The 26,878-nt window shown below is 42.8% G+C and overlaps 1 protein-coding gene across 4 annotated transcripts in view; it reads left to right on the top strand.

Annotated features, from left to right (window-relative positions):
• EVA1A (eva-1 homolog A, regulator of programmed cell death) overlaps window positions 1–26,878 on the top strand; it is a 212,358-nt gene that overhangs the window by 63,550 nt on the left and 121,930 nt on the right. For all 4 annotated transcript variants that reach the window (XM_075049018.1, XM_075049017.1, XM_075049016.1 and 1 more), the window contains exons 3-4: window positions 8,485–8,608; window positions 24,283–24,435. In XM_075049018.1, the coding sequence (XP_074905119.1) occupies window positions 8,485–8,608; window positions 24,283–24,435 (277 nt within the window). The remainder of the gene's footprint in view (window positions 1–8,484; window positions 8,609–24,282; window positions 24,436–26,878) is intronic.

Raw genomic sequence — 26,878 nt, 5'->3', positions numbered from 1 at the left:
GGGTGACACGGGAACATCTGGAGACACCTTTTATTCCAAGGAGATCTGCTGGGGACCATCCTCATCTGCTTTAGCTGTGGTTCTCTCACCTGTCACACTTCTGCATACATTTGCATTTCCCTGCCATGGGGACATCTTGTGAGAACTTGCCTCTGGGGAAATAAGGAAGCTGATAAACAGATACAGCAGCAGTGTATGTTTATTCAGATGAACAAACAAATGCTGGCACAGAGGACAAAGGAGAAATCGGAGTGTTAAGTGTTCTGCATTGCCTAATGATAAGTGCCTCCTGATAAGTGAATCCCTTTAAGTTTGGTAAGAAACCTAGTCAATCCTAACCAAGCTCACAATGCCCAACTTGTGCCTGCAAAAATACATGGAGGCACATTTATATTTGAAGGAAGCTGCTGAGCTGAAGAGGAAGAGGTTTGGAGTAGCTTGTTTATAAAGCTTTCCGCAGCTGCTCACTCCTGGATCAGTATTCCTGATGTCACTAGTTTTTAGCAATAAACCACTCAAGGTCTCTATGGAAGAATGTTTAATGGTTGGCCTAAAATTATTACTTATTACCAGAAAACTAGGTTATACTTTACAGCAGATTACCTGCAATATTCTCATTTTGGTAAATTGACAGAAAAGTAAAACCACAGCTTATTTGGAGGGAAAACAGAAAGCCCTGGAGCAAAGCTTGTTTAGAATGAAAATAGAAAGCCCTGGAGAGGCACTTATCCATTGTGTTTCTGCTCCCAGATATTTATAAAAGACATTGTAGGCTAACTTCTGTCTTCATATATGCACGTACTGAAATCAGCATGAAACCACTTCAGAGGGCAATGTTTTACCGTATGACTTGTTTTCCCCAAAAAGAGCTGTGCTTAGAAGGTGCTCTGTAGCCCAGTCATGCCTCTCCTCAGAAAGATTAACTAGTTTGGGGAGGGAGAGTAGGCATGGCCTGTGGCCTGGGTCTCTTTCAACACTCTCCGGGACAACCAGGCGTTGGTGACGAGAATCACTAGTGCTGGTGATGAGAATCACTAGTGCTGCTGATGTGGTATTTCCTTTTGTCCTTTAAGTGAGATATAGGACACCTTTGCTGCCACCTCTCCCGCTGTCGCTCCAGCATCGGTACAGAAGGGAGCAGATTCCTTGCATGCTAACAACAAGATCGCCTGAGCCTTTCTTCCCCCCGCTTCTTATTTGCACCTACCAGGAAGGTTTCTGTGACAGAAAGCAAAGGGGAGCTGACCTCTTTGGTGAAAGATGAGATAAACTTTCCAGTAGCTGCATGACTCTCAAAGCATGGGCCAGCTGTTGGTCACAAAATGATGGGTCTGGAAGGTGGGTTCTGTGTGTTACTGTTTCCGAAGAGGGTTTTATTTTCCCCAAGTATTCTGGATTAACACTGTGGTAGAGTAAAATACAAAGTAGAAGAAAATGATCCAACTGCTCTAGCTTTCTTGGTAGGCCAGGGAGAGTGGCTACTGCCATGCCTAGTCACAGGATATTGCATGGTCCCACTGATGTAACAGCATTAAGTGGCCTCAACAGGAATGAGAAAGGGCCCTTTCTCATGATTCTGAACATCTATAAGATTACGATGGTCGAGGGTAAAGAGGGAGGAAAATGATAGGAAGGAAGAATATGGGTCATCAGTACCACTGGGAGGAGAACCCACTGTTTGTCATACTGCTTATTAGAAGATCTCCATGGTTTACAGACAGTTTGAACAAGGAAAGTTTCAGTCTCAGAATGTCAGTGAATTAAAGAGCAGTTCTGGCAACTCTTTGTCAGACTACATCAATTACTTTGCAGAGCATGGTGAGCAAGTGAGCTCAGGGTCCAGAAGAGGTTACTGCAGTGCCAGAGTTGCTCTTAAAAATCACAGAACCAGTGCAGCTTCATTCATGAATCTTGCCCAGGCTGAAATATAACTCTCTGGCAAGCAGTTCCCCCAGCTAATTATTTGCAAGTAGAAGAACTGCTTGATGCAGAGGTCATAGATAATCTCTAAATTGCTCTATCTTTGAAATATTTGGCTTGACTGAAATAGCTCATCAGAGCAGTGTGATTATGTACCGCAGAAGAGGAGACACTAGAGGCAGAGGTGGCCGGTGCAGGCTGTCTCCCTGATGAGGCAAGACTGCTCCCTGGGGTGTAAGCCTCCTAATGCTTTGTTTACTCTAAATTTAAACTTTCCAAGTCATGGGGCTTCCATCATTGCCACTAAGACCCTGCTTGACAGTGCAATGGTTTGCTCTCAATGATTTTTTTTCCACTTTGTGTTTTAACCTTTCCCTTTCTTTAATCCCATGGCTTTTGGTTATGCATCCTTTTGTATTTCTTCAGCCTAGACCTCCTCTCCCTTTGAAGTTGACCCTGCATACAGATTAAGTTTCCTACTGTTAGGAAATGTAGGTAATGGTTAATTAGGTGATATTTGTAATGCAGCTTTTATCGGGTCTTTCTATTTGCTGAGCATGTTCCTGCTTTTGTGAATCCCTGTCTCTGGGCTCTTTCAAGGTGTCGTGGTTTAACCCCAGCCAGCAACTAAGCACCATGCAGCCACTCGCTCACTTGCCCCCCACCTAGTGGGATGGGGGAGAGAACTGGAAAAAAAGTAAAACTCATGGGTTGAGATGAAGACAATTTAATAGGACAGGAAGGAAGAAATTAATAATGATAATAATGATAACAATAATATGACAATAATAATAATAAAAAAAGAACTGGAACATACAAAACAAGTGATGCACAACACAATTGCTCACCATTCACCGACTGATGCCCAGTTAGTTCCTGAGCAGCCATCTGCCTTCCCCAGCCAGCTCCCCCCAGTTTATATACTGGGCATGACGTCCCATGGTCTGGAATACCCCTTTGGCCAGTTTGGGTCAGCTGCCCTGGCTGTGTCCGCTCCCAACCTCTTGTACCCCTCCAGCCTTCTTGCTGGCTGGGCATCAGTAGCTGAAAAATCCTTGACTTAGTATAAATACTACTTAGCAACAACTGAAAACATCAGTGTGTTATCAACATTCTTCTCATACTAAATCCAAAACATAACACTATACCAGCTACTAGAAAGAAAATTAACTCTATCCCAGCCAAATTCAGGACACAAGGCTCTGCCAGAGGAGCTCTGGTGAATCTTGCTGTTGTGTTTTAACATTCCAGCCCACTGCTGCCTGCCCTACTGGTGGTTATTACTCCCATAGCAGAGCTGGTGAAAGGGACTGTGTGCCCGGTTTTCAGCTCTTTATTTCAAAGTCTGGTGTGTTAATGTGAGTCACCAAACATGTGGGCATAGTTCCCTCCTGCTGACTCTGCTGTGAGCATTGCAAGGTCCATAGGAGAGTGATAAGAGATAGCTAGTAGAGTACTAAAACCTGCCATAGATCAGTGGTTAGGATTCAGGGCCTTTGATCTCTTGTTCATGCAATGCACAGATTGAATGCGGCAATTTGCGCAAAGCTGCATTACTTTCTAGTGGACCAGGCTGGGAAAGTTGCTTGATGAAGCCATAGGAAGGTAACCTGTATCTCATGAACATGAATTTCACTTTCTCATGTCATCTGTCCTTCCCTGTTGCTGATTCTTGGAAAAACTTGCTCCATGGTCTTTGGTAATTTGCGTGAATGAATAGAGATAAACACGCAATCCTCACATAATTGGAAAAAGGACCTGTAAATAAGTTTGCAACTTGAAAGTACTAAGTTTACAGTGCGTTTTAAACTAATACCAACATTCAAGGGTATATAAGAAAGTATCAAAATTCAAACGAAATGTGACATGAAGCCATTATAAATGCATTGTGCTGTGCATTTGTAGGGAGAATTCATGCTGCCTTGTTTGTTGTATTTAATTCTTCCCATTGCAAAACTCATGGAGGTGCACCAATATAAGTGTTGGTGTAACTCCACCACAATGACTGTACCTGGACTCAATTTGACCTACAAATGCTTGATCATATTTTTTTAAATTACTGGTATCTTCTTGTGTAAAATTCTTAGTACAAATCTCTGCCCATCTTCATTCAACCGCATACAACTCTGATCCATTCATGCCGTTTTCTCTCTGAGTTATTCTCCTCAGCAACATACAATTTGGGAAATTATTTAGTGGGGTTCCTCTGTGTAATTTCATGCCTGACTGACATGCCCTGCAGTCATCCTTATGTTCCTTTGATGATGGAGGCCGTACAGAGAGCAGCCCTGTGGCAAAATCCTAGTTCCCTTTGAGTTTCACCATTGGCTTCTATGGGTCCAAAGTTTCACCCTAAGTGTGTTGAATTGATGAACTACTACAAGGGACTAAGAACTGAGATAGATAAGTTTAATTGCCTTGGGTGTTAAGCTCAGTTGTGGTTTATTTTAAGCGTGCAGGGGAAGCGCATCTTGAAGAGTGATTTGAAGAGACAGAATAAAAATGAATGCACCCTTGGGAATGGCTGAGGACAGCCTTCTTGCAGAGCTTGCATCCAGTTCCAGATTTAAAAGTTTGTTATCTAATGAGCACGAGCAATTACTTAGCTAATGAGCACAACAAAATGAGCACGAGAAATGTGTTTCATCTGCAATGCCTACTAGAAAGACATGGTTTTGAGCTTGAGGCTGCCCTTGCTTTAAGACTCGGGTCACCGCAGTGAGATTAATCCAGCGCATAAATCACAGGGGTTAGATTTTGTTTTACTTGAATTCACATTTCTTGCTCTCTTATCTCCTCTAAATCTTGCAGCTTCTTAGCTCAATCATGAACCAGAGAATGGAATGGGTTTAAACAGCCACAACTTCCCTCCTGAGCACTGGCTGTCAGCCCTCAGGCTTGATTTACCACTGGAACGCAATTATAAAATGGCACAACGCAATTAATGTGTCTTCCCTCCCCTTTCATGCCAGACAGGAATTCCTCCTCCACCTTCTTCAGTTGGAGTGATTTTTATAATATAATCTAATCCAGTGCGACTTTATTTTCCATTAGTCAGTGGTCTACCAGATGGCAATGACATAAACAGCTGATTATATATCCCGGTTAGGGATGGTTCTGTGTGTCTACTACTATTTCTGTGCAAGTTCAGGTTGTTTGTGGGCCTCTTTTTGTTTGGTTTTGTGTTTGTGTTTTCCCACCTTTACAGCTGACATTGACAGCCAGAAAAACAAGGCAAGTGTAGAATGAATTGCCTAATTTTTTCCAGCCATTAAGCAAAAGCCACGTGAGCTCAGGACGTTCCCTCACTACCAAGTAAACTCACAGCCTTCCTGGTGTCAATCTAGCGGATCATCTGCAAAGAGTTCAGAAATGACACTTGACATCTGCCAGAGCTCCGATACTGCCTAGAAGTATGATTTTTGAGAGTAAGACCAGAAAGCCAAAGTCTTGGTTTGTAAGGGCCCCTGTAAATGCCAGGTGCACTGGATGTGCAGGGGAAGTGTACCTGTAGTGGGTCATCTTGTCATACGTGTTCTGTAGAGTCGTTGTGTTGCACAGTGTTTAAGAAGATGCCGGTATATAGCACATACTGATGTAAGCAGTGGGGAAGAAGATTTCTGTGGCAAGGATAGGTAAAAATTGTATGTGCAAGTTTTTAAGTTAACGTTAGGGCTGGTTTAGCATCTTTGTTCATTATTTTTAATCAAGAACATGACACAGTCAACCATTGCTAATTTTCTTTGCATTTTTCCTCATGTATTTCACTGAGCATTGAACATATTTTTTTTATTTTACTCTTTATGGATGTATTTCATTACGCCTAAGGCTTTGCTCAAACAGTCTGCAGGAAATCAGAAATCTTAATTTTTTTTATATTTTCAGGAAAATCATTGCCCTTCAGGGGGAGGCACATTAGAATTAAGTGAATGAAAAGTAAATATTGATTTCTCTCCCCCCATGAAATAACTTCTCAGAGTCATGGCTATTATCAAATTAATTTGTAACTGTAGCTAAACACTAAAACCAATTAGTAAAAAGCATATTCAGCCTCAAGAACTCTTCCCTTTTTCTACAGTCTCACAATGGCGTAGATGACTTTTGCTCCTTAATTTAGGTACAAACTTCTCTCTAGGGCTCTGTGTTACTTTGCATACTGCAGGAAGTAAACTCAGGAGGTTTTACTTATGTGGAATACACGGAGTAAGCAAGAGCTGCCAAGAGTTAGAGCAGAGCAAGACAAAGTGGCAATATGTTACGGTTGCCCATGTTTGTGGTTCTCTGAGGTTGGCAAGTAATTGCCTTTGCTCCTGGTGCTGAGCCTAAGGACAGGTGAACAAGTGCTTCTTAGGGAAGGAAGCTGAGGTTTTTGAAGAGGCTTGATGCTGGCTTAACCCAGTCTCTGCTGAAACCCAGGGTGGTTTTCCCACTGGTTTTAATAGCACCTATTATGCAGTGCTGAAGGCTTTTGAAAATCCCACCCATCTGCTATGAACACGTTTGTTGACCAGCAACCCAAGTCTGCTGCCTCTGAGGGGAGAAAGCTTCCCTTGTGGGAAAGAAAACATTTGGGGTGCTGCTTCTTTCCCTGCTCCATATTCTTAGCACTGCTTGGGCGTAAACACAGCCATGGCTGTCCAGTACCAGCAAATCCTTTCAGGTCCACAGTGATTTGGAGAGGATTTCTCTCCGTATGTGAAGCACTCAAGAGTTGTGCCAGTTGTTCTTTGCCTTTTGAGATCAAAAGAGGTATCTGTGTAGAGGCCTCACTTAAATTCCTTTGCAACTCATTGGATTTTGCATTAAATTAAATTTCACATGCTGAGTGAGCAGTCAACCCTTATGAGCCTAAAGGAAAGAATATGCTGTTTCTATGCATTTTAACGTGACGGTCAAATTGGGGCTAATGCTCCCAGGCACCTCCTTCAGTGTTCACCTTTCAGCCTTTCCATCCTAAGCTCTGTATTTTGAAACGAGATGACTGCATTTTATTACCTTTGTAAGTGGAAAACAACAGCATATGTTCTCTGCTCACTAGAAAAGGCCTGAATTGTCTTGGTTTGAACTTTAAAATAAAGGTCAGACTTGAGGCAGGCACGAATTCTTGCATGTGTCAGCCCAAAAGGTGAAAGCTTTAGGAAGTTATGAGCAACCGCAAATGAAGCCGTTTCAGATTGCACTTGAAACTGGAACAGCTGTTGTTCCTGGTGTTCAGAGGGTAACATTCAGAGTTTTAATGCTAAAGATTATATATGTTACGTTCAGGGAGAACTCAAAAATAGAGAGTAGTCACTGAGGCAGAGAGAAAATTGGTTTGGATGGTGCGTGGTAGAAAAGGAACAGCCTTTATGTTAATGGCACGGGGATAAGGTTGTGGGAAAGCCCAGATGTCGTGGTGGGTGTAAGAAAAGGGAACAGGGAGAAGACAAAAGAGACCAGGGGAGTCTAGGGGAATTTCTGAGAAAGGATTTTCCAGCGCCTCCTTGCAAGTGAAAATTAATTGTTTTGGGACTGGAATTCACAGCTCTGTATCGCAGGGACTTAGCGAGGCTGGTGGATTACCTCGCTCTGTGGTCTCAAAATGCTCTGACAGGTTCATGTGTGTCAGGCAAACATTATGGTAATTTTAGTGCTTTAAGGGCTCTACAGGAGTACATAAATACCACCTAAGCCATCCAGCTGAATTTAAAACTTAATTACTGCCCCACTTAATAATATTCTCCCCCCACTACTCCTTTAGAGGATCATAGGGTTAAAAGAAATCATTAATCTTCCTTAATGAAGCTATTTTCTAGCAGGAGACAGAATGTCTTGCCCCTGTGGATTCTGAGATGGAGTTTTTATGAGTGTTATGAATGGGGAAGTGGGGAGCAAGCGCTAGAGGAAAAGCAGTGCAGAAAAGGGCATAGGACCCAAAATGCTGGCAGTTGGGAGGACCCCCCGACTCGCAGGCCCTTGCTTAGTTTAGCTAAAAGGAATGCAATAGTCATGGGGGAAGAGGAGTGAGCCCTATTAAAAACAGACTAAGTTGGCTGTGTAACAGTGTTCCCACCACAACTACTAATTATTGGAATACCAGTAATTGCCAAAGCTTTTATATAACCGAGACAAGCTCTCTTGAAAACTGTGATTGAAATTGTGCATCTCAAGAGAAATCTAAAGCAGAATGGTGGTGGCAGAGTTTGGGTCTCTGATTTTAACTGTTAAGGCTGATCCATGTCCTCAAAGCTGCTTTTCCTGGGACAGTACTGCCTTATAGTACGATTAAATTGCATGCAAACATTTCAAATTCTCCGTGACCATCCCAGTGCAAATCCCTCTTTTTGCATGCATGAAAGAGAAAGACATGCCCCTTAAAACAGTGCAAGGTTTAGTCCTCTCCTAGTCCACGGCTCCCGCGGTACCCACTGCATTGAGCCCCATTGCCTGCCTCGTGCCAGCGCCAGTTGAGGAGGCAACGATGGCCTTTGCTGTTCTCCAGCTTGTCTCTGTTTGACGATCCCCTTGGTGGAGATACTGAAGTGCTTTTGTCTCTCTGTTTCTTGTGTGCATTCCTGGCTGCAGAAGATGCTGGACGAGTGCCAGGACAGGCGGAGCTGCCAGTTTCTCGTCAATAACCGGCTGTTTGGTGCAGATCCATGCCCTGGAACCGGCAAGTACCTCATTGTATGGTACAAGTGCAGGCCAAGTAAGTATCTCGCTATCGAATCTGTTTGCTCTGGCGAGACCAAAGCATTTTCATCCGTAATGCTCATCAGAGAGGCCTCCTAGGACTCTTTGTCCCCTTCTACCTTTATTTTCGGCATAACATAACCCCCTGGGTGCGGAGCATTTCCCCTCTCCCCCTCACTTGCTGCCTTGCTGGGATGCTACTGCTCAGTCTCCTTCCTCCTTGCTGGCAGCCCAAGTTGCAGATTGTTTTTGCAGGTGCCAGCGAAAGCCTTTGCCAATGCTGAGCTCACGCTGTCGGCGGTGGGTGGGCTGCTTCTGCTCCCATCTGCAGCTGCCCTCCTGTCCCGGGGGGCTAGTGGGACTTGTCCCCGCTCTGCCTGCCCCTCCAGAGGGAGCGGGAGCTCTTTGGGTGGGCAAAGACTTCAGACCTGGGTGCCTAAGGCAGGCACTGAAGATGGTGGTGCAATGGGAAGCTCACCTGCCCACGCCGTGCCATAAGCCAGTTTTTAATGGCTTCCAGATCAGGCTGGGAAATGTTAACCTGTGTTTTGTGTGATCTCATTAGCTGTGTTTAAATTAAATGGGGCTGGTGCCTGGATACTGGGGAGTGCAATCATGCATGCTGCAGAGGAGTGAGCCTGGTGCGGCTTTGGCCCAGGACAACCAACACCCTCTTGGCCAATTCCTGGCCCCACTGGGGTAGTCAGCACAGCCTGGGCTCTGTTCTCCATCAGTGCTTTGGAAACAGATGCTAGTTTGGAGATGGATAGGGTTTGATGGTGGCCAAACTGTGCCAACTGATTTCAGCCTGAGAACAGGACCTGACTCTTATTTGAATAAATAGTCTGGACATGGCATATCAGACCATCCTAATCCCAAGCTCTTTAGATGACATAACCAACATGGTTACAGCATCACATCAGCAAAATTTTGGGGGAAGAATTAAAAAAAAAGTTTGCACAGGGAAGAAAAACATCTGATTTCAGAAAAGGTTTGCAACAAAAGCAGAAACATTCAGACTCTGTCAGCAGCACAGAAGATGACTTTTTGCCCCAGCATGCAGAGACCTGTGCTAATGAAGTGCAGGGATCTGGCAAGATCTGTGAGGAATTCAAGTGAAAAGGAGGTAATGAAGCACCTGCATCTGTTGTGGGGTTTTCACGAGTGGTTGTAACTTCCCTTGTTGGGTGAGAAATGCATCTCTGAGAGAGGGGTGATTAGCAGGGTGTTCTGACAGATCCTCCTGAACCTGCAGGTTTTGCATCAAAGCTTGCTTGAAAAATCTAACTATTGAGGCCTGTGCTGAACTTCTGAAGGTACTTGAGGATCCCATCTGTGCATAAATATTTATGGCTTGGCATTCTTTGCTAATTACAGATATGCTAGAAAAGAAGAAGTTTGCATGTGTGCTGGGTAGGTGATTATCCTGAAAGAGAGCAGGGGAAGCTGCTTGAAAACATTTCCCCAAGACATTTTTCAGGCAGCTCCAATTTTGCAGGGTGAAACAGGGTAACCTGACACAAATTATTGTTTCTTAGTCACTGGGCAAACTTTTAGTGAGAACCCACTGGATTAATAGGAAGATTTGAAATACGTGAGGATTAGCTTTGCACAGAGATACCAGGACATGGTCAACCTTTCCTTGATGATTCAAAATGTTAATTTTGAGTCTCACAAATGGAATCGCTCCCTCCCTTTCTGTAGGGAGAAGTTTAATGGGGGGACTGAAGAAAGATGGATCCATAGAATGCAAAATGCAGGACCGTGATAAATTTTGGTGGGCTTTTTGGGTTATTGAGTATTTGAGTATTGTTTATGAGCTGTAAATGAATATATGTTTAAGAGCTAATTCCAAAAGCTGTGGTCCTATGAAGTGTTGAACTGCTCCAGAAAGTCTGAGCACACATAATTGTAACTTAAGAGCACCAGAGAGTCCTTGTTGAGAGCTCACGCCCTGGCACATGGTTCAATCCATAACTTTATCAAAAGACAAATGCAAATTTTGGGTTCTGTTCCTGAATTTGTCCTTCTTAACAGTAGACATGACAGAATTACTTTAATAAGAAGCTATTTAAGGTCTGAATTGTCCTCCAGAGACATCTATTTCTTTCCTTTGCTTATTGAGGGAGCCCGATGTGACCATGCTACTGAAGTAGGTGCCTTGGTTAAGTGCCTACCTAGGTAGAATGAATATGAGTTTTCCTGTATATGGGTATGAGAGGCAGTTTGGGAAGTGGCCTGCAGAGTTTGGACAGGACATCTTTAACATAAAATAAGGATGCCCAAGCCTTCGCGCTCTCAGAGTCATGCTGGAGCCTCAAAAGGCCCCTGACTAGAGGTAGTTATCTAAAAAAGAAAGACTTGAGCAAAACTGAAGTTAGTGGCATTTACTTGTACCTTTGCTGAAGAATAACTAGATGGTGCAGTCATCCCCTCCAGCCACTGTCACTGTAGTTATGCCTCTCTGACATTACGTTGCATTTGAAATCTAGTGGTTTCGATGCTCGCTGGCTGTATGGGGTTCACTCACAAGGCAAGGTACTATTTTGGTTTCTCATGGGCAGAATTTCAAGGAGATGGAGGACAGTAAATCATGTTGAAACTGAAAAGCCCAGATTTTCCAAATGGTGGGGCTCCGGGGAGCAGGGTAATGGGGAGGATCTCTACTGCACCAATTGCTCTGAGACTGCTTTCGCTGGAAGCAGGGAAGACTCGTGCAGAGGTGTTGTGGTTCACCTCCTCTAGAAATTCAAAGAAATAATTCAGAGGAGTGCGTGCTTAACTAGAAGCAGTGAGAAATTCAATGGCTTGTGTGTTTTTTGTCTTGTGCTGTTCGTGGTCCCCTCTGATCCAATGGATTGATCTGGGGTCTAGTGGACACTCATCTTGCATGTACAGGACTCAGATATGTTCATGGGACTGCTTTTAAATGTCAGGTGTTTGGCAGCCCTAATATTCTCTGTGCCTGTAAATAAATACATTATGTATGTGTGTACATCTAATTTTAAGGTATAGGGTGTTTAAGGAGATCAGAAATAATCAATAACATGCTCTATTCTGTCTCAGTTTGGGGCAGGTGAGACTTATTATTGCTGCTATGTGATTTGAGGGCCAAGGTTCATCAAAGCGTATAGAGGCTTAACTTTTATTTTATTTGCCCATAGCATGTGGGTCTTAGTTTCTAATATGCACCAACCTTTGGGCAGATGTTCAAAAGCACAGTACAGGTCTCAGCAGAGCACAGCTATGACTTGTGCTCCTAAACTTGGAGGTGCCTCAGTAAATCATCCTGCTATTTGCAGTCTGAGTAGAGAGTCCCCACAAGGTTGTTGCATGTCAAGGTTGGGACATGTTGCTGTAGCAGTGAAACCTGAAGTTGTTCTCTGCTACTGTAGATGTAGACTGGCATTTAGTACTGGCTGGGGATGGTTTCCAGTGGGAAGTCTGGATATGGCCACCCCGTTTTAGAGGCTAAAAAAGTTGATGAGAATGGCTGTGGGCTGTCCCTTGCCAGTTGGCCTCAGCACCAGAGAACTGGCACATTTAATTTATCAGGGCCGGTGTAGCCTGAGATCGACACCCAAAGCACACTGAATCCTAGGATCAAGCCCTGAACACACAGAGAACTTCAATCTCTGGGGTACCTTTCAGGAACGTTAAAAAATTGCACACAAATCCAATTATTTCTCTGGTAACATGCTGATTTGATTTAGACCTATTAAGTCTAATTACTGAGTAGGCTGCAGGAACATATAATTAGAGGGAATTGACATACTATTTAATTGGTCTAACATGAATTCCCTCTAACTGAAATATGGATTCACCAATGTTATTCAAACAATTCAGTGTTTGTTCATCCCCCTTACTTCAGAGACGGAGAACCGTGTAAGATCGTGTGTTATTGTAAGCTAGGAAATATTTGCTCTGTGTGCCAGACTTTCTGGAGGGGCTGCAAAGTCTAATCCTGGCTGGGAACAGGATCTGTGGGGCTGCCCAAATCATGCTGAAGAAATAACTTCACTACTCTGCCCCCCAGCAATACCAGCGCCTGTTCGCCCATGGAGACTTTTTGGTTGTTTGGTTATTTTTTTGGCTTTGTTATTTCAAAAGTGCCAATGCTCCTGAACAAAATGGGGACATAAGTGCTTGCCTGTCTCTGCGAAGGGATTACTTAGGATGAGATGTGTTGCCTGAGTGGGCATTCACTGGCAGTGCTGTCGAGAAAGGAGAGGGCTCCTACCTTAATTATGTGGCTTCATCCATGAGTCCCCCATGTAGTGCCTTTCTCTTGTCTCCTCCTCTGCCATTGCCATGCTGTCCTGGATGCACTGTCCCCTTCTCAGCTCTCAATGCCCTGAGCTGCAGCCTCCTGTAATGCTATAGTGATATTTTCCCTCTTTCCTACCAGGCAGTTGCTAATTTAGCTTAGGACTTCAAGGATTCTGGGAGAGATAATCTCCATACAGTGGTGGGTTTTTTTTTTTATTTATTATTATTTTTATGTAATTTTAAAATGCGGGGTGGAACAGTTGGATGTGATAATTGGAGGCTGGCAGGTGTGAAGTCTCCCTGTATTAATCATTGCAGCAATGTAACAAAGTGTAAATCTAAACTTTGCTGCTTTCCCTTCTATTCACAAACATAAGCCTAAAACCTTTGAAGTTTCAGAAAGCCTGGATTGTGACCTGGGCTCCAATTGCAGCTCAAATCCCTCTGTAACAATACAAAAACTTATTTGTGAAAGGCAGATCAAGACTCCGAGAAATGCATGTGGGAAGGAAACTTGCATTTGTTGGCAAAGGGTGAAGTGCCAAAAGTTTGTATGGGAGTAGAAGGGGAAAGAGGGTGGGGGACATCACTTTGTTCTAGTTCAGAACCTGTAGCTTTGATTTATGGGAAAACTTTTGTCCTGAGAATCAACCTGGATACATGTTTTGAAGAGAGCAGGCAGTCATTCTCTCCACCATAGATTTAATTCTAATCTAAGAGGCCCAGTTAATTCTTGTGAAATGTCAAAGACTTTTTTTCAAACATGGGAATGCCTGTCCTGATGTCCCTGCCAAAATCTTACTCAGGTAACTTTATTTTTCTTAATAGCCCTAGGTAATTTTAATTAGAGAGCAACTGAATTTAAAATCAATTAGGAATTAATTCCAATTAGATCATCTTCTGATAAAAATGGCATCTTAAAATTTGCACTTTCTGTCAGATTAGTGGTGGAGCTGCTATGCTGTGTCCCAGGAGTGTCTGCCTTTTGGTAAGGATGTGTGATTTTTTTTGCCAGTGGTACTTCAAAACCTGTAAAACCAGCAGAATACCATTACTTGTGGCAGAGCTTTCCCAGCTATCAAAGAACAGCGGAGTCATCCTCTGTGTTGGTGGTTCCCATTTGCTGGTGAATGTGAAGCTGTCTTATGTCTCTTGGGGAGTTGGACAGATCTGCTCACCAGATTTCAGTTGGATTGGCTGAAAATTATGGAAAGGACATTTTGGAAGGACTGCTTAGGCTTGCAGTGAATGCATCTTGTTCCCCTTTTAATTTCCTTACAATCAATTCCTTCAATGTGGAATCTAGTATGGGCTTTGCCATTGAATTTGCTGGGCTGAGGATTACACCTTTTCTGTTAAATTCAGTGAATGTAGCATGAAAAGCCTGGCCTCATCACACATCCTCAAGGCTTTCACTCCCTAGGCAGAATTTGCAAAATGCTGTGAGCAAGAGCGGAGGGCTATGAAGAGAACAGAGTTTTTGTAGAAATTTCAGATGAGAGCAAAGAGGGACCTAAATGTATTCCTGGTCCCTTTAACACTGATGATTGATTTTAGTGCTGGGATAGATTGGTAATTCAGTAGTTATCAACCCTTTCAGAAAAACATTAATCTCCTTTGTAAGACAGGTTTATTGGTGGCAGGAGAAGTTCACTGTATTGTTCACCACATTGCTTTTTGGTGGGCCAGGCTTTCCAAAGCAGCGCAATGGAGTGAGGGCTGTTTAATGGGCACATCTTTCTGGCCCAGCCACCGAGGCAACGGAATAAACCTTTTACCTCCTGCATTCATCAGCTTGCTCTTGCTTATCTGTATTATTTCAAAACTGTTAAGGTGATTCAGGGAGTGGAAATTTATAAGGGCAATAAAACCACAGGCAGCAAATGCTGTGGTGATGAAAAGGTGTAAATAAAGGAACGTTATAAATAACAGAGGACAGATCCATCAGCCTACAATCGGGGTCAGAGAAACTTTAATGCTAACAATTAATATTGTTTTAAGCCGTTGATGCACAGAGATTTTCAGGTGCTGTCAAATAGCCCTATCTCTGTAGCACACTAATCACTTGACTGTCAGGAGCAGGATTAAGAGGAACGCGTGATTTCATTGTCAGCAAATGCAGAGATTATTGTCAGCCCCTGCCCCCATGGAGAAAGAAACTGCTGCTGACCCGGGAGAGTTTAAAAAAAAAGTAATAAAAACCCCCCAAAATCCCGGTTTTCTTTCAAACCTCGTCAGTCAGCCCTGACTGGCATAATAAGGAGCCAGGGAAGACCAGGGTGCTTCCTATTGATGTAGGTGGAAAGACTCCCTTTCCTGGATCAGGTCTCCAGTATCCAGATGTGAAGTATTAAAAAAGACAAATTCTCAAATCTGCCTGAGTTGTATAAATCATAGAGCTGTGACTTTTATAGATCCCCTTTGTCCATTGGCATTTAAGTTTTCTGTGGGGTCCTAGGAAAAAAAAAGGGTAAAAAAAAAAAAACATTTTAAGCCATGAATTTTTAGCGAAGGACAAGGAGAGGATACACCGCAGTCTTTCTGTGCTGGGACAGGTGAGTCAATAGCATTGCCAGAAGGAACTGGGAGCCTTTGCCCTCACCTACTTCAGGAGATCCAGCCCATCCTCAGGCGTTGTGGGCACCGGTGGTACCTTTCTGTGCTGCTGCTGCGTTGTGGATGGTGCTTCAGGTGTCGTGAATGGCCTTGGCTGCTGCCAGAGACAGTGATCTGGGAGCCTTCTCCCCAGAAGAGCAAGGAGGTACCCCTGGGGCAATTAACCAGAACAAACACAAGGAAACCAAGTTTTTAAAGATGAAACCCATAAATCTAAATCTCAGCACAGTCCTACTGTGGTAGAGGTTTGCAAGCTCTGAAGGATAGATTTCAAGGTTTTCTGGCTTACTGGTGAAGAACCGTGAGAGGAAAAGCATGTCCCAGAAACAATATGCTTATAAACCAAATTGAGATGCTGCAAAGGTTTACTTTTGTGAAAGTTTAGATCTGTTATATTGAATCCACAGTTTAAACCATGCGTGTAGGCCTCACAGAACAGGGAAGTAAATTTATACAGTACTTCTGCAGGAGGTCCTGTATATGGACGTATTCAAGACAGAAAATATAGATCAATTGCTCTCCTCAAATAAATGTCTCTTGGAAAAAAACCAGCGAAGAGTAAATCTTCTCTGGGGTAGAGGTATGGTAATGAACTCTTTCCAATACTATGGATTTCTTCCGTATTTTTTCAATATCACTCCAACATTTGGGTTTCAAATTAATTATACATTTTAAGAACAGGTATCTCCTGGTATTTTCAGCTTTTCATCATAGTAATGGTGCATCAAGATCTTCTCGGTTACACACTTATTTTTCTGACTACTTAAAAGGCACTGGAGGTTGTCACCTAATCATGTCTCTGGGAACTGCGACTTCCAAAGCATCTGTGATGAATTTGGGAGATTTTGTAACTGTATTTCTCCCAGCTACGTTTTTTCTTCTCAGGCAAAGCCATTGAGAGAATACTGTGTGTTTAATTATTTAGGACAGTAGTGAACTAGCTTTTAATCTAGTAGGCCTCATTTTTCCATATTTTATGCTCTAGGCAGCCCCATGGATTATATGTAAAAGTATCAATCAGGTATCCTTTTAATGTTCCTGTGTCAGAATTATCATTGCCATCATTTTAACATTTGAAGAAGACGGTTTTAATGATATAAGATTAAATTTTCCTTTTCAGCTATTTTAATAATAACTTTAAGTAGCATTACTCCAGCTTTACACCATCACTGGAAGAGAAGAAAAACAGTGCCATGAGCAGTGGTACTAATGAAGTATTTTTCCTTACATATTCAAGTAATTTTTTTCTTAGTGCATCCCTCCCATCATTTTATTGCAGTAACAAAGGTTTTCACCATGCTTCCTATGTTGCCTCCTATGGTGTAGCTAGTCCATATTTATATCCATGCTAATCGGCCAGATATTACATCCATGCTGGTTGGTCGGTGGGACAGTGCAACAATTACAACCAGCTTTGACACTGATTTGGCTTTCTTCTGTAATTGGCTACCAGTTCTTAAAAAATGTATAGGGACTTAACTACATTTGTCATCTCAACATTTCTGACAAATTTCACTGAAATTTAGCCAGCAGGTTCTCAGGTCCTTGGAAGGAGGACTAATAAATGGTGAGGCAGAGGCTCTGGCAGCAGAACACCAGTAAGTCACAGCTGCTTCAGAAGATCAGCCCAAATTCATTAATAGAAGAAGTAAGAGGAGAATTAAATTTATCCAGGGCTCCCAAGTGTTTTGTTTAACTCTCATCTCGCAGTCTAACATAGATATTTCAATATTGTTCCCTTTTTCCTCCTTAGATAACCATATACCTGTTTGACCAACAGGAAAGTGCAACTAGGTGCATCTGAACTCTACTTTGGAAATAAAATGTAGCAGTTAATTTGCAGCACTGCCAGCCTTTTCACAGCAGAATATAAAAAGACAACTACTTCAGACTAATGAAAGTGACAGTGGGGAAAGGTGCCTTTTAAACATTGCAAATTGTATGGGTGCATCAGGAGCGTAATTTTAAAGGAATCTGACAAGGTCGTTTGCAAAGAACAATCTTCTTACTTGTTGAAATTGTTTCAGTCTTCCAAAAGTTGGCACTCTTTTGAGTTTTCAGGGTACTTCTGAAGTTGGCAAACTGCCTCTTTGATATAGCTCTGGACTGTCATCAGAGCTGTATCTTTCAGAGTTTCAGATTAGCTTCTGCAGAAGTAAGCAGTGTGCTCCATGCCATCGAGGGTAGCAAACTTCAATTTTTAAAAGTTAAATTACAGCATCTTCACAGAAAGTTTCTCAAAGGAAAATGGAACTGAAATAATGTTGAAAGGTATTCCTGTGCAAATGTGTGAATTTGTGACATTCTCACTTTTTAACGCTCCAGGGGACAATCCTTTTTAGATCCTGGCTGTTGAAATGAGGGAATGACCAGGAAGCCCACAGCTTAAGTGCTTGTGGGAGAGTCAGAGGATAAGCTGTACTTGAGGACTCTGGAGACCTTTGCTGTCCTGGAAAGGTTTCCTCCACCCGATCCTGCCTAAGGGAATGCTGACTTGATTGATATGGATTTATTCAAATCCTGAGATGAACAGAAAGTTCTCTTTGGTAGCAGGTTCACGCGGGTGAGGAGGAAGCTCTGGAACTCAGGATATGAGATGCATGTCATAAGTGAAAGGAAATTGGAAGAAAACAAAAGGCAAGGAGCCATAGCAAGGGCACTGGTCTAAAGAGTAGGCATTTGCCACTGTGGGGAATTTCTGATCTATGTTGACTTACCTGCATTCAGGGACTTGGAGGCCAGAATCTGCTTATATCTTCCAAAGTGTAAAAGAGGATGCAAAACTCAGACAAGAAATGCTTGCTTGAAATGAAAAGTAAGCAAATACATGAACATAGAAATAGGAGTGTGGGGAAAAGGTTTGAAGTGGAGTACCAACTGGAAAATATCCTTTTAGTCCAATTACCTTCTTCACAGAAGACTGTAGGAGTCAGTGAAAGCTGTTCAAGGCACCTTTGCTCTGTCTGCTTTGAGATGTACTTAGATCTACATGCACTCAAAAAAATTCTCTATATCTTACAGAAGGTACTGGGAATTAGCTGATTATGGGGGAAAATAAAAGTATGTAAAAATGAGGGTCACAGGTTACAAGGAAGGGTACTGGATGGGTATCTCCAAGATGAGCTGTTCATGGGCAGTCCTGTTGCACAGGCACTGTTGTTCAAGGATGCTGCTTAGATGTGTCTGTCCTAGTGTTTAATAGGTTTCCTGTCTTGGAGACTCATCTTCCTAGTTCCCCCAGAAGAGACAGTAACAGGTACTCACTATACTCATCTCTCGCATGATTAACAGGATCACTGGAACAGGTTCCCAAGCAAGTCATGGAGTCTCAATCCTTGGAGGTGTTAAAAACTCAAATGGACATGGCTTTCAGCAACCTGCTGGTCTAGTTGACGCTGGTAATGAACATGGGGCCTAGACAGTCTCCAGAGGTGCCTCCTGTCCTCTGTGACTCAGTGAATTATGGTCTGGAGTGACTACAACCACAGTAAAGAGTTAATATATCCATGGTTAACCCCTATTTTGACTTTTCTCTTTAGGCTGACACAAAAAATTGCTATGTGGTGACTTTTGCAATGTAAGTATTCTGCCTAGACATGTGCTGAAATGAAAAACATCTCACCATGTGATGACTTCCAGTGTCCATAAAAGTTTGTTGAATTTTAACTTGTGACAAAAAGTTTGCATATTCCACTTGTGCCATCTGGCCCAGCGTGAATCTCAGCTGTTCAATATTGCAACCAATCCATATCTGATAGATGCAGTAGGTGATGTAGGTAGGAAGAGTGACAAGGAGCATTGGAGAGGTATCTGCCATTAACACAGTTCTTCTGAAGAGAGTGGCTGAGTGAGAAAGGGAGTTGTCTCTATGCCCTTTTTCACAGACCAACACTAACCACCACCCAATAGTTAAACACATTCATTTATTAGTTAAAGGAAAATAGGTGTGGTGGAATGGCTGGATATAAGGAAAACTTACGAATTTCAAGGCAAGAAATGTTTTTTTGTTTTGGGTGGTATGCAGTGGAAATGCTAACAAAGCTGGGATGAAGGTGAGCAAGGCAAAAATTAGGCTAAAGAGAAGTTACTGGCTAACATGGAGTGCAGTTCAGTTCTGAAGTGGCATCTTGGGTGCAGTGTCATTAATTTAACAGTTATAAACTAGGTAAGATAGTCTTCTATTGTAAACAGTCCTGACCTGATAAGGAAGTGGGCCAACCCATCTCTGTTTCCTACAAAATATCTTTTTTTGCTCACATCCCTGATTCTAAGATTTAAATCCTTTAGGATTTTGTGAGGAAGACAGATTTATCTTTACATGTATTTCCAGCTCTTTGATCTGGGAAATAGGTTCAACTATTATGCACTGATTATGTGAAGCATGCATATTTTAATTAGCAAAATTTCATAAATTTTTCCACAAGTTCTGTTGAAAAATGTAGGTTTAGGCAAGGTAGAGCTCTGGCATTAATGCATTCCATCACTTTGTTAGGCACAAAATCTTTTTAGGAGCTTCTGTCTCTAAGGTCTTGCAGAGATTGAGCCAACTGACATTTAGTTTTGAGCTTCCCAATCAAGATCATTCAGAAAATTGTCATGGACCATAGGACAAAATGTTATTAAGACACTGGGTAAATGTATTTACTACAGGTAAATACTTTAATATTCTTGTACACTTCCTGCAATTACAAAGGGTCTTCTTGTTCACTTTACTGTTTGAGAGAGCCAATTTTTCCATTAGAAACATTTATAATTGTTTTCCCTTAATTGTTCTGGCTATGTTGTAATCATGTCATATAATGACCTTTAAAAACGTGTCTAGAAAAGCCTGCAGCTGTTCCTTCCTTGGTTTCTCTCTACTGAGTTATATTTAAGCCAGTGTCTCTGAAAACAGGCAGTAATAAAAGGGATATTATCCTTAGCAAATATCTTAATCACGGTAAATCTCTGTTGCCCTACAAATGACTGCATGGGGGATTAGAGTTGAGTAAGCCATTTGCTGAATATCACTGCCACCTTTCCTAGGCCATTTAAGTATGTTTAATTTTTCAGGGTGAAACGTGAAACCCACTAATACAAATGTTTGCATTTGGACTGAATTATATCCAGACTGTAACAGTTATAGCAGGCTTAGGACCAGATTGTGACTGATCTGTAGGAGGCCAGTTCTTCTTGGGAGAGTGAGAGAGAAAAATGCAGATTCGTTCCCGGTCCCAGCTCTCTTATTTCACGCTGCCTCAGTTCTTTTCAGTATTTATATAAGTCTATTATGGGTTGAAGTACCAGTAAATATATGGATGATGCTTAGCTCTATTTTTTTAATATCAGTCACAGTCCTTACCATCATCCAATGCCTGGGAGCCATCAGTGTCTGGATGAAAGACAGCTGGCTTTGGTTCATCCTGGCTAAGATGAAGGTGGCAGTGCTATGAAACAGAAAATACTTCCAGGGACTTGTGTCCCCTGTAACATCACTTTCTATCTATTTATCCAGATTTCTATCAGGTTGCCCAGAAACACTGAGAATATCTGTTCTCGGGTGATCAAGCTTAAGGGAACCTTTTGGTATTTCATCCTTTTTTTTTTCTTCTTTTTTTCTTCCTTTTAAGAAAGAAGTGTCTTCTATCTGTGCCAGCCCAGGGGACTGCAGCCCTAACCAGTTTGGACTCAGCCAGACCCTTGGGAACTGGCAGCTCCAATAGGTGTTTCCTAGGGCAGAATTTAGTGACCGTGAGGTGGGATCTGTTTCAGGTGGCACAGCCCTCATACTCTGCACTGCAGTGTGCCAGGAGCACATCACCCATAAGCTCCACTGGTTCCCAAGGAGTGTACACTCAGGTTCACCTCCCTGGTCTAATATCTCAAGCCGTCCCTCAGGCAGCTTCCCCCATAAGCCCTGAACACGACCTCCCAGAGCGGCTACAAGGGTAAGAACTTCAAATGTGAGAGCGGAGTTTTGTTGTTGACTGTCTCATGACTGCTGGACTGACTTTCAGAAGAGATGTGAGTGCCTGTGCATCCCAGTGTCTTCCAGGCTAAATGCAACACTTGCTGTGTTTAAATCCCAGTCAAGTTTCCAAATTACAAGCTCTCACTTTGAATGGTCAACAGAATTTAATAAATATTCTAAGGACCTTAAATGGGTCCACAGGACATGTGGTTAAGCAATCAGTTTTACTTGTTAATTGGGAGATGTAGCTAATAATAACCAAATCAGAAGAGGAAATTGGGTTAGTGCCTTGTAAGAAATTAGACCTTTGCAGAGGACCCTGGCACTCGCTCGTTAGACACTTCAGAATTGATCTTTTTCTAAAGTTAATCAATTATTTCATATTTCAACCATGTCAGCTAGTCACAAGTACTCTCCCTTTCCATGATATTGGTTTAACATTAACTATGTATAGCTTGTCCTATTACAGAGTTTTGTGCCATTGTACTTTTAGCTTGAATCCATGTGTTTGGTTTTTTTTTTTTTCCTAAGGAAAATAAGTCTGTTAAGTCAATAAAGTTCTATTATACTCTGTTAGGCTTTACACTCTATAGCCAGGTTAAAGCTTTGATCCCATTTCCCTCACAGAAGAAACAAAAATCCTATGGGAGACAATTATAGGTGAAGATGATAACACTTTTTACGTTCAGTGTATTATTCAGATGCCTTCATGGTGATTGTGGATGAAATGCCTACAGAGATAAAAAAATGATTGATTCTTCACAGCTTTATGAGGTTCCTCTCTCCCTACATACTCTGATGTTGAAAACAGCTGGTATTCCTGATTCCTGTCACTATTCTACACACTCAGCTGGTTGTGGGTTTATCCCTATAGGTACTGCTGAAGAAGGTTGCGTGTTCTTCACACAGATTCTCCCATGAATGAGTTAGGTCTTAATTCTGTCTTCATCTACAGGGATGGATGAGAAAGTATTTTCCCATTCAAAAAATATTTTAGAGGTTTGAAAGTTTCCCTGCAGTGGGATAAAACCTAGGATCTTTCAGAGATTTTTGTAAAAAGGCTGCAGAGTGAGAAGGAAGATTACGTACTGGAATAGTGTCTAGGGTTAAGATTGTCACCTGGGCTGTGAGGGTGCTCTGAATCACCAAGTAATAGGCTATTTTCCTTGTTGAGCATGAGGAGTTGTTTGTTCTCAGACATTTCTTTTAAATCAGCATGTGCCTGTTTTGGTATAATACGTGTTTTGTCCATGGAGTTTCTTCTGAAAAAAATCTAATCTAATGTAGAAATTAGCCCTGCTCTGAGCATGGGTTCAACCAGATGACCTCCTGAGGAGCCTTCCAACCTAAATTCTTCCATAATTCAACTTTGGTGGAAAATTCCTCTCCATCTTGAATAAAGAAAAATGATTCTTGAAGCTATAGTTACAATACAGTCAAAAATGTCACATTAAGTGCTAGCTGCCATGGTGTAAAGACTTAAGTATTAAACTATGAACTAATTATTAGTAGTGTTCTCAGTTACTGAGTAGTTTGATGCGTATGGACTTCGCATAAGTTCTTGTGTGTGTGTGTGTGTGTGTGTGTGTGTGTGTGTGATATTAGGCATAGAGAACCAGTGACAGGGAGAGATGAAGGTCATGTCTATGCTAGTAAGTAATACAGGGCCAGGGGCAGCCCCAGGCACTGGCTGATGTTTATCATCTACACTTTTGTTTGTTAGTGTGCTCTATGGCACAATTTTGAGCTGGTACGAGGAGCATTTCAGAAGAAACGACTGATCATGCTTGGGAGGTTACCGTGGGTCAGGGACCCTTCCCATTAAGCAATTTGGATACTGTTGTGGCTACATTTCTAACAGTAAATAACATAATCAAGTGGAAGGTCACTCTACAGAGGCTGGGGAGGTTGAGGTTGTATTCCTGCTGTGCCCTGGGTTGGCTGGGGTGGCTGTAGCCATGCCACTTCAGTTTTCTTAGTCTCTTTCTTTCACACTTGTACATGTCTAGCTGTAAACACCCAGCTCTTCCAAATAGTGTTTGTCTTTGTGGTCTGTTGGCAGACATACATGGGGAGGGCCTGTTCTAGGTTGGTTCCTCTAGAGGTTCCCATAATACAAATAATAACAGTAAAGAGAAGGGAATGACCTGTGATTTCTTATTAAATAATTGCCCAGTCTCCTTGATAGATGTAAACTTAGTGACTGTTCTGTATGCACCAGCCTTACAAAAGCAGGAGTTGTATTTTGCATTCTTGGACTGACCATTTCAAGAAGGATTTGGGGAGCAGCTTTGCATATCTGTATTTGCAACAGGCAAGACCAGCTTCCAACATTAAAAAATTTAGTATAGCTCCTATCGAATTTGCAAAGGGAGAGCTGCTGTGAAAAAAAGCTATTGAGCATAATTATGTTTGCATTTGAGCTGCTGTGATGTAGAATAAAGGGCTGATCTGTGGATGAGAAAGGTGCCTAAAGATGGGCTTTTACCTTCCCCTGCCACAGGCTTCTAGTATCACCATGTGGAAATCACTCAATTGCCGTGCCTCACTTATTTGTCTGCAAAATGAAATTATTGGCTATTTACCGGAACTGACATGTGCTAGGTTAAAATATGTTCATTAAATGAGCTGATAAGGCCAGAGAGAGCATGCATAATGCAAATGATCAGTGCTACTCTAGCAAATGCAGTTGTAAGGCTGGGATTGTGCTGGCAGCTGATGCGCATCTCTGGGCATATGCCCAGAATTGCTGCTGCCTCTGACAAGCTCACACCATGGGGAGGTGAGGGGGCTCCCTTCATGCTGAGTGCCCGTCTCTGGATCAGCCGAGTAATTAAGTGTTTGTTTCCTTCCAGATGAATACAAGAGTAAAGTAGCCTGTGAAGATGACAAGCTGAGGCTGAGCTGTAAGAAGAGCATGGTGATAGCCATTTACTCTGCTATCTTTGGAAGGACACAAGGAGGCAGCCTGGAGTGCCCATACCAAAACCTAGGGATGCCCATGATTGGTAAGCAGCGAAATGGCTTGACAGAGAACACTGGTCTGGGCAGAGTGATTTCATTTACTGTTGTCATGGTAGAGCTGGCACAGATCCTGATTAGGAAAAGCAGGACTGGGACATGCAACCTGCCACAGTGGTGCTCCTGATGTGTGGTACCTTGTTAACCAGTGGTAAGCTTCATCATGAGTGCCAAACTGAGGTTCAGCTAGATGCCCTAGCCAAGTTACCAAGCCACAGACCTTTAGCAGATTCATCAGCTTATATGCTTGAAGGTACTCCTTGAATTTCTTGTTCAATTTTCTGTCCTCCTGGTGGTTTATACACTGAATGTCTATCTGTAATATGGAGGAGCATATTACTGGTGGATGTCATGGACCATGGACTGTGGCCAAGTCAAGCCTTGACATTGCATTTAAACTTTTACTGAAGTTAAAGCAAGGGGTGAAAATTCAAAAAGCAAGTTGTTAAGTTGCATCATGTTACGGTTGACTTACAGTACCTTCTTTACTCTCAGGCTATCACATAGTCTCTTACATTCATGTGTTAAAGATCAATAAATTCAAAAACATTCACTAGAACTGTCTGTTCTTGAGCCAGTGTGAAATGACTTTGAATATTTTAGGCTGTGGCAGAGAGAACAACTGCCTGCAGTGCAAAATCCTGTGGTCAGCATTCCTCATCATCCTTCCCTGCAGAGGTGAGAGGGAATTAACTGGTTTCCCAAAGGAATTGCCTCCAGAGGAGGGAAGGCTTCAGAAGGGGCTGTACAGGGAAGCTTGAGCTGCTGCTATTGCCTATGCTGGTATCTGTTCAGCTGTGTCTGGGGATCTTTGGCTTCACAGCTGCTGATCCAGTGCCCTTAAGGAGTTAAATGCTATTCAAATGGAAGCATGTGAAGTGACTGCTTGGAAATATGATACGCAGATGATGGTGTCAGTAGGAAACAAGGTGGAATCAGGCCAGTCAGGTTATTTGTACAATGTGGTGAGTGCCTTAGTGGTGTAGCTGTGAAAATCTGAGCACTTGCCCCACAGCTGAGTAGTTCAGGGTCTCCTGCCCAGTCCCATGGTTCAGATGCATGGCAGGAGAGTCACTGTCCTTTAACAAGTTACCTCCCGTCTCCTGAGGTATCCTATGTCCCTGGATGTGCTCCTGCTGTCCCCCAGCTGCCAGGGTGCAGAAGCCAAAACAGATAGTGTAACAGGTTAGCCTAGACCTCTTTCATGTGGTGTTTGGGATGGGCTAAGAGTGTTTACGCTGGTTGCTGTGGTGGTTCGGCTTCTGGGTGATAACTTGCCAAGTCATCGAAACTCGATGGGTTTCTAGCATGCACCTGAGCACACCGCTCCTTTGTCCTTGCTGAGAGAGCAGAAACAGACACGTACTGGTGACAAGGTACTAGCACCGGGACCTGCTCTTGAATGTCAGTGTGAAGCAAAACTCTATGTGAATCCAGAGAAGGTAAAGTTTTACTCTTTGCCTGGATGCAAAGTTCTGAAACTTGTACTGGCTGAGAGCAGGGTATGTGGCACTAGAAAATGGGACGGGACACAGTGGAGCTAGGAGAGCAAAGCTGTAGCAAAGAGGACAAGCAGTGAGGTGTGACAACAGGGCTGCATGTGCCATACCATCTATAGCGCTTGTATGCCCTGTTATTTTCAAAATGGCCTTGTGATCTCTACAAATTGGGATATTTGCCCAAGGAAATAAAGTATCAGATCCTAGAGTGTAGCACGCAGTCTGCTGTTGGGATGAGGCAGGGCTTTCCTCCCGTGTCAGCTCTTAGATGAAACCAGTTATGAGAGCAGACTCAGTAAAGACAATGTAATGCCAAGCTAGTAGTGGGAATGCTGAGGTAGCTTTACGCTGAAATCCAGTGCAAGGTTTTAAGCTGTGAACTGATGTTAAAAATGACTGAGTTGTTGGACAGGAGTAAATATCTGCATATTTGGAGTTTCTGGGGTCTCAAGTATCTGTTAAGTCAGCCTGGTGCTGCTGGGGTGCTGAGGGGGAAGGTATGTCTTGCCTGCATAAGAGCAAAGGGAAGTGTCTCTGGGACAGTGGCGGGCTACGTGCCCTGCAGGGCTGGGGATGAGAGGTGAGGCACTCACCAAGGAGAAATGCCTTCCCCAGGTTTTCCCAGGCATTTGGGCATTGTGTGTGTAGGCTGAAAGACAAACGGTATGTATAGCTGTTGATGCTGATGTTCCCCTGCAGGCTGAAATCCTGAGTGGAGGGTGTGTGTGTGTGTGAGCTTAACTAAAAAAAATGTGAGCGAGCAGGTGGTCTTTCAACTCACCATGCTCCATCCCTCACATCCCAGCTATATTTGAGAGTGTTTGTCCAGGTCTGCTAGTGTGTTCAGCAACAGCTCACTGATCCCCTCAGCGTGATGCTGCCAATGCTACGGGTAGGCTCTGCTTATTGTGACCTTCCCTTCATCTGTTTG

The sequence above is a fragment of the Buteo buteo genome, chromosome 17 (genome assembly GCF_964188355.1).
Source record: "Buteo buteo chromosome 17, bButBut1.hap1.1, whole genome shotgun sequence".
Lineage (NCBI taxonomy): Eukaryota > Metazoa > Chordata > Aves > Accipitriformes > Accipitridae > Buteo > Buteo buteo.
This window is presented reverse-complemented; position numbering and strand designations above follow the sequence as displayed.